Here is a 9,176-nt window from a genome sequence, read left to right as displayed (position 1 = left end):
AGTATCATGACTAGTCCAAATGGTTCTTAGGATATTGTTGTTTGAAGTTTTTAACATATTTGACCCCGTGACCTTGAAAGTAGGTCAAGGTAATTTTAATGAGAAAACTTTATAGCACTCCATCCCAGGTACCTACTGACCAAATATCATGACCCTAGGTCCTACAGTTCTTCAGAAGAAGTCGTTCAAAAGAAAAAAATGACGGACGGATGACGGACGACGGACGACGGATGACGCAGTACGGCATAATTCAGATTATTCAGATTCTTTATTTCCTTATGTTTACAACACATCGGAGAGTAGACATACATATGTACAAGATATCACAATGTATAACACAAATTACAGTTGATGCAATAGTGTACAATGCATAACATAGATTATTAAAACACAATATACCTGTATGTGGGTATAACATACAGAACATGCAGTATTATAAGCTTACATAAGCTTACATGGCCCTTCGGGCCAGGTGAGCTAAAAATCATGGTTAATGTTCATTTAATCTACAAAAATCTAGCAATAAATAATTTGTTACGATCAAAAAAAATGTACAATGAGGAATATTGCTTACTGTGTTAGAAACGTAGAATAAACACTGCGGCAAATCTTGCAAACTATTATAATTTATGTCTTTTACAAAAACAATACTGTAGTACCGAAAATGCAAGACCGCGATTCCGAATCGTCTTTATGCATAATAAAATTCGTTTTACTAACAAAATTAGTTACTTTTAAACATTTTTTCTGCAGTTTCACTATTTTTTGTTTAAAATTCAGTTATCTACTTGCGCGCAGTGTAAACCGGATTATATTTACCATATACCCGGTTTTATTACTACGAATACCTTTCAAACTTCCGGTTTTACTCGGCAGTTTGCAATGAAGAATATACCGAGATGAAAGTCAATACAACAACACTACAGCCATGTATATTGGTAAAATTCTTAGTTTTATTCTTTTCTTATTTTGAACTTCTTAATACGACATTCTAACTAATTCCGCCAGCATTTTGTCAAACACTCTGTAAGCGGTTGTCGGTTTTGGTAGTTAGACTACGGTCAGTGTTTACTTTTATATTCTTGATTATGGACAGATGGATGGACCTTTATATCAGTGAATTATTTTGTAAAAAAATATCCTTTTCTGTTCTATAATAAAAATTTGCTGCCTCCCAAGGGTTTTCCACTACCTTAAACGGGGAGTATCAATGGCACCCGTCTGTAATAGGAAGGAAGTAGAATAACGAAAATGTTCACTCACTGGGACTCGAACCTGCACCCCCATACTTCCTTGTCAGACCCTCTACCACTGAGCTAAACGGAAATTCTCTCTAGTCCAAGCTAGTAAGGTGACTTTGACACAATGAGCAATACACATCCTTAACACAATTGTGCCTCTTAAAATGGAAAAGTGATGCATACTGAGATTTGGTCTAATGGCCCTATATATTAGCCCGAGTTTACTCTGGCCCTGACAACAGATTTCTATCTGTCAAAATGTTTAAGTCTGGTGTCAGGGCCAGAGGAAACTTGGGCTACATATACATATATAGTTTTAGCCATTGTTTCACTGTACAATACTTTGTGCAGGGTGTATCTGATATACTCTGCCACTTACAAATGACCAGCTTTGTATGTGAAGTATCTCTTAGGATGTCGGAGGGTCTAGCTAGCTTGTGTTGAAATTGGGTCTCATGCTGGCTATTTACAGAGTTGTGGCCCTTTGTGTGGGTCTCAAGGCTACTGACACTGAGCTCTGTCGATTTCACACTGGTCCTACTCCTATAGTCCGAATTATTCTGACGTTTTATCGTCTTTTTTCATATCGGTCTGTCGTCGATTAACGTCAGAACTCCTGCCCCCTATAAAGTGAGACATGTGTGTGAAAGAGACGATTTGTTTCTAAAATATCAGTTTGAAGTGCGCTCCGGGCGCAGCTCGCATATTTTCCGCATATTATAGAGGGCCGGAGTTCTGACGTTAATCGACGACAGACCGATATGAAAAAAGTTGATAAAACGTCAGAATAATTCGGACTAACTCCTAATATGTTTATATAATATGAGAAGATGACTCTCAGTCTGACATTGTGACATAAGCCATTAAAGCCATGTTGGTCTCTGTGGAGTATAACATATAGATAAATAGAAGTATAAATATACTAAATCAGAATGGAACATAGGTCAATTTTAAAAATGAACTGGATGGGTTTAAGTGATTATATAGGAAATATATATGTTTGGTATTATATACCGTACATACTAATTACATAAGTTTGGATTTTGGAATATATTCATAATGCATTAATATGATGACTGTATTTTTGTTGTAGGTGATACTATACATGACTCTGTCAATGGTGGCAGGGAACCGCTGCTCTAAAAGTCTGTCTCGTATCGTCAGGCAGCAAGTGAAAGAGGTATGTACTTAATCACTATGGTCAGATATAATAATCAAAAGCACCGGTAATCTGTACCAAACCTTGTGATATGCCAAAACTGACCATATGTATAGAATGACCAGTGTCCATTTCAGTATTTGAAGAATAGATTCATGTTATTTTTACAGTAAATAGACTAATCAGAGTGTCACATTTACTGTGAAAAAATAACAAAGAAACAAATCCTTGTTATTTGATTATGACACCAAAATAAAACAGGCAAACTACCAAAGTGTCATTGATTATTGTAAGTTTGAAGTACAAAATTTTGTCCATTTAAACATAATAAAGAGAATAACAGAAAGAGTAGGGATGAAACAAAAAAAATGTGCATACCTCACAATATGATACGTATCAAGGGCTGATGCTTACAATACAATGCATATCACAATACTACAGTACACATATCTGCTAAAAATTGCATTGTGTTTTCATTAGAAGACTCTAAAGAGCAAGACCTCAGTGTTAATAGAAACTGTAGAATCCCATGTAAAACTGATAAATTTCAGACAAATAAGTAAGTGTTTTACTTCTCAGAGGTTATTACCACATTATGAGGAATTCAAGATGAAGATGCCAGACAGCTGTCCACTGAGTCCGAACCGAGATGTGTACATGATGCAGGAGGAGAAGGTGTTTATAGAGTCCTCGTCCAGGTACAAGTGTAACGTGTGCGGAAAAGCCTTCATCTCACAATTCTACATCGACATGCACTTCGACAACCGCCATCCAGATTATATCGCAGAGGTATGACATTCACAAAAGTTCATCATTTGTATAGATTCATATATCGTATAATACAAGATACATTTATCGTATAATACAAGATACATATATCCTATAATACAAGATACATATATCGTATAATACAGGATACATATATCATATAATACAAGATACATATATCGTATCATGCAAGATACATATATCGTATAATGCAAGATACATATATCGTATAATACAAGATACATATATCGTATAATACAGGATACATATATCGTATAATACAAGATACATATATCGTATCATGCAAGATACATATATCGTATAATGCAAGATACATATATCGTATAATACAAGATACATATATCGTATAATACAGGATACATATATCGTATAATACAAGATACATATATCGTATAATACAAGATACATATATCGTATAATACAAGATACATATATCGTATAATACAAGATACATATATCGTATAATACAAGATACATATATCGTATAATACAAGATACATATATCGTATAATACAAGATACATATATCGTATAATACAAGATACATATATCGTATAATACAAGATACATATATCGTATAATACAAGATACATATATCGTATAATACAAGATACATATATCGTATAATACAAGATACATATATCGTATAATACAAGATACATATATCGTATAATACAAGATACATATATCGTATAATACAAGATACATATATCGTATAATACAAGATACATATATCGTATAATACAAGATACATATATCGTATAATACAAGATACATATATCGTATAATACAAGATACATATATCGTATAATACAAGATACATATATCGTATAATACAAGATACATATATCGTATAATACAGGATACATATATCATATAATACAAGATACATATATCGTATAATACAGGATACATATATCATATAATACAAGAGAGTCGTTTCTTGGAAAATATTCCATTAGAAGAGGTATAAAGATATAAGTTACATTGAAAACTAACAACTGTAACTTATTCAACAAATACAAATCATTAAACTAACAACCTGTAACTTATTCAACAAGTACAAATCGTTAAACAAACAACTGTAACTTATTCAACAAGTACAAATCGTTAAACAAACAACTGTAACTTATTCAACAAGTACAAATCGTTAAACAAACAACTGTAACTTATTCAACAAGTACAAATCGTTAAACAAACAACTGTAACTTATTCAACAAGTACAAATCGTTAAACAAACAACTGTAACTTATTCAACAAGTACAAATCGTTAAACAAACAACTGTAACTTATTCAACAAGTACAAATCGTTAAACAAACAACTGTAACTTATTCAACAAGTACAAATCGTTAAACAAACAACTGTAACTTATTCAACAAGTACAAATCGTTAAACAAACAACTGTAACTTATTCAACAAGTACAAATCGTTAAACAAACAACTGTAACTTATTCAACAAGTACAAATCGTTAAACAAACAACTGTAACTTATTCAACAAGTACAAATCGTTAAACAAACAACTGTAACTTATTCAACAAGTACAAATCGTTAAACAAACAACTGTAACTTATTCAACAAGTACAAATCGTTAAACAAACAACTGTAACTTATTCAACAAGTACAAATCGTTAAACAAACAACTGTAACTTATTCAACAAGTACAAATCGTTAAACAAACAACTGTAACTTATTCAACAAGTACAAATCGTTAAACAAACAACTGTAACTTATTCAACAAGTACAAATCGTTAAACAAACAACTGTAACTTATTCAACAAGTACAAATCGTTAAACAAACAACTGTAACTTATTCAACAAGTACAAATCGTTAAACAAACAACTGTAACTTATTCAACAAGTACAAATCGTTAAACAAACAACTGTAACTTATTCAACAAGTACAAATCGTTAAACAAACAACTGTAACTTATTCAACAAATACAAATCATTAAACAAACAACCTGTAACTTATTCAACAAGTACAAATCGTTAAACAAACAACTGTAACTTATTCAACAAGTACAAATCGTTAAACTAACAACCTGTAACTTATTCAACAAGTACAAATCGTTAAACTAACAACCTGTAACTTATTCAACAAGTACAAATCGTTAAACTAACAACCTGTAACTTATTCAACAAGTACAAATCGTTAAACTAACAACCTGTAACTTATTCAACAAGTACAAATCGTTAAACTAACAACCTGTAACTTATTCAACAAGTACAAATCGTTAAACTAACAACCTGTAACTTATTCAACAAGTACAAATCGTTAAACTAACAACCTGTAACTTATTCAACAAGTACAAATCGTTAAAGCTTTAAACTTATTATCAAGGAGAAACATGTAGCAATTCTTGGACAATTCACTGTTGTAACATTTAAATATTTTGTGTTATAAGGGGGAGAATACCATTTGTTATGCCGACTACTGTGATATTACAAGGTGTGACATCGTGTCGGGACAAAAAACTCCCGACTTCTGGGACATCTCGCTGTGTCTGGAGGACGACATGACAGAGCTCAAGGAACGTTGTGAGGTGAGATTTATTTAGTGTTTGTTTACCAGCAATGAATCGTTTATATCTCACAAAAAAGTGAAAAGGGTTAATACTGGAATCACCCCATTAGCACAGTCCATTGCTCATCCCTTCGTTTGTAAACCAACAGTTACTAGACTAAGATCGTGTTCCATTTCAGCTTCTGTCCCTGTGTTAACATATACACACAATCACAAACGTGAATGTAACTGGGATATGTTACAAATGTCCCCCCTATTGGTAAACAAATGACTGTCTTAACATACACACAATCACAAACGTGAATGTAACTTGGATATGTTACAAATGTCCCCCCTATTGGTAAACAAATGACTGTCTAAACATACACACAATCACAAACGTGAATGTAACTTGGATATGTTACAAATGTCCCCCCTATTGGTAAACAAATGACTGTCTTAACATACACACAATCACAAACGTGAATGTAACTTGGATATGTTACAAATGTCCCCCCTATTGGTAAACAAATGACTGTCTTAACATACACACAATCACAAACGTGAATGTAACTGGGATATGTTACAAATGTCCCCCTATTGGTAAACAAATGACTGTCTAAACATACACACAATCACAAACGTGAATGTAACTTGGATATGTTACAAATGTCCCCCCTATTGGTAAACAAATGACTGTCTTAACATACACACAATCACAAACGTGAATGTGACTTGGATATGTTACAAATGTCCCCCTATTGGTAAACAAATGACTGTCTTAACATACACACAATCACAAACGTGAATGTAACTTGGATATGTTACAAATGTCCCCCCTATTGGTAAACAAATGACTGTCTTAACATACACACAATCACAAACGTGAATGTGACTTGGATATGTTACAAATGTCCCCCTATTGGTAAACAAATGACTGTCTTAACATACACACAATCACAAACGTGAATGTGACTTGGATATGTTACAAATGTCCCCCTATTGGTAAACAAATGACTGTCTTAACATACACACAATCACAAACGTGAATGTAACTGGGATATGTTACAAATGTCCCCCTATTGGTAAACAAATGACTGTCTTAACATACACACACAAGGTAATTGTTTCTTACCACAGAGCTGGTTCTTTTTAGCTCACCTGCCCGAAGGATTTTAGCTTGGACATTATCAAGATCCCCACCTTATAACCATATATATATATAAACCATTGTTGGGCTTCACCAGACGAACACAATTCTGATGTTAATATTGACTCTTGGGTCTGAACCTACCCCTAGGGACTTAACCTACCCCTAGGGTCTGAACCTACCCCTAGGGACTTAACCTACCCCTAGGGTCTGAACCTACCTCTAGGGACTTAACCTACCCCTAGGGACTTAAATTTCTGGACCATAATGTTGAAATGGTTGAGTACCTGAACCCATAGCCACATATACCATTACATGGCATAAAGATCCAGGTGAGCAATACATGCCCTCTAGGCCTCTTGTTTATTAACGATGTGAAGAAAGGATCTTACTAATATTTCGTTTCTTTTGTTAAGGGGATCTTGGACCAATGTATGCCCGATGGTCTGACTAGGAAGGAGAAGGAGGAGTTATACAGTAAGTATCATGTGAACTATTCAAACATATTCTGGATCCGGTTACCTGTTAGATCTTGTCCACTGTCCCAGCAAAACCAAGATTTAGTTACATTTCTTCTACTACAGTATTGACATTTTTCAGCATTAGAAAACATCAACAAAACTAATTTCAACAATGAAAATTCCAGCCATGTCACAAAATGAAAGTATAAGGGAGAAAAAGAGTTTGGATTAACTTTGAATATTATATATTGTATCCAATGGTTTCACTAAAGAAATATTTCTTAATGATTTATTTAGCAAATGACAAAAATACACAGAAATCACACTTATTAGAGACATCAACTTTTCCAATTTTTTAGTATGCTCGCTAGTAAGGTTTATGGTTGGTTTTGTAAGAATTTTTTTATAGTTATTAAAGGATATACATGTACAATGTATAATGTATCATTTATAAACTTCCTCAGCTAGTACAGTTAAGTACAATGTTTTCCAAGAAAATATTCAATATCATTTTAAAAGATTTTTGCTCTCGATAAACATAACTTCTCTGCACCTTTGGAATAGGTCATGACCTAATCGTACAAACAATCTTGGAGATGACACAAGTTCGCTAGTTTGACCCTTTGATATACATCAAAAGAATCACACGACACCATAACAGTAGAACTGGTGTCGCTCCTCTGTAGTCTTCAAAGATTAGGTATCAGTCTTGCAATTAATCACAATTTTTTATTACATGTACTTGAAACCAAAATATAGAGCAGAACCTTATGATGCATGTCACAGAAATAATTCAGTTTTACTGAGTAATATATAAGTTTTTCCTTGTTACATTTGATATTTTCCCACATGTTAATGCAAGTATTTATCTGGCAGAAGGATTCTAAATATGTTACTATATTGTTTTAGCCCTGTGGTACTGTTTTATTGGTTATAATGGACAAGTCTTTCTGTATTAACATTTAGGATATCTGCATGGTTCTGTCTGCCACTTCCTGACTTGCAAACTTTACTATGATGGACCTAAAAAACAGGTATGTCACGTGAAGGATCTAAATAACATACAAGTGCGCCTGTCGTGACTTACTTGTACAAGACAGGCGAGTCAAACTTGGCAATGAAGGCCCTTCACAGTAATTTGATGGTTAAATATTGTATTTGTCATTCAGCTTTGATATAAAATTTCATTTAATGTAACAGAATTGCGGTTTCTGTAAACTGGATTTGTATCTGTAGTAGAAATGTAAGGTAGTAAGAGTAAATATGAAATATAGAAACAGAGCTGTTGTATCACCACTTAATATGAAAAATTAAACTAAGTGTTATAAATGATGTGTATTACCAGGTGATATAATTGACATTGTGTACATTCGTTCCAGAGCGCCGACACTGTGATGGTGTACTCCATACTGACAACCTTCATGATGATTTTCTTCATCATATACTACTGTATAGGCTACCACTACTTCTAGTAAGTAATCAGAATGTATGAACAATGGTTTCCATTGGATTTTGACAATGTGTTGGTAGGAGAAGTCTGTGTGACATTAGATGGGGATTTTGACAATGTGTTGGTAGGAGAGGTTTGGGTGACATTAGATGGGATTTTGACAACGTGTTGGTAGGAGAAGTCTGTGTGACATTAGATGGGGATTTTGACAATGTGTTGGTAGGAGAGGTCTGTGTGACATTAGATGGGGATTTTGATAATGTGTTGGTAGGAGAGGTTACGGTGACATTAGATGAAGATTTTGACAATGTGTTGGTAGGAGAGGTCTGTGTGACATTAGATGGGGATATTAACAATGTGTGGGTAGGAGAGGTCTGTGTGACATTAGATGGGGATTTTGACAATGTGTTGGTAGGAGAGGT

At 33.7% G+C, this 9,176-nt stretch overlaps 1 protein-coding gene across 1 annotated transcript in view; it reads left to right on the top strand.

The window, feature by feature from the left end:
• The first annotated feature begins 854 nt into the window (after positions 1-854).
• Positions 855-9,176, top strand: part of LOC110451372 — a 13,514-nt gene continuing 5,192 nt past the window's right edge. Inside the window, exons 1-7 of the mRNA XM_021499346.1 lie at positions 855-938; positions 2,335-2,421; positions 2,980-3,189; positions 5,596-5,733; positions 7,260-7,320; positions 8,271-8,338; positions 8,684-8,775. Coding sequence (XP_021355021.1) covers positions 900-938; positions 2,335-2,421; positions 2,980-3,189; positions 5,596-5,733; positions 7,260-7,320; positions 8,271-8,338; positions 8,684-8,775 — 695 coding nt within the window. The 5' untranslated portion in view covers positions 855-899. The remainder of the gene's footprint in view (positions 939-2,334; positions 2,422-2,979; positions 3,190-5,595; positions 5,734-7,259; positions 7,321-8,270; positions 8,339-8,683; positions 8,776-9,176) is intronic.

The sequence above is a fragment of the Mizuhopecten yessoensis genome, unplaced genomic scaffold, assembly GCF_002113885.1.
Source record: "Mizuhopecten yessoensis strain PY_sf001 unplaced genomic scaffold, ASM211388v2 scaffold5971, whole genome shotgun sequence".
NCBI lineage: Eukaryota > Metazoa > Mollusca > Bivalvia > Pectinida > Pectinidae > Mizuhopecten > Mizuhopecten yessoensis.
Note: the sequence above shows the minus strand (reverse complement) of the source record. Positions and strands in the feature narration are given on the sequence as shown.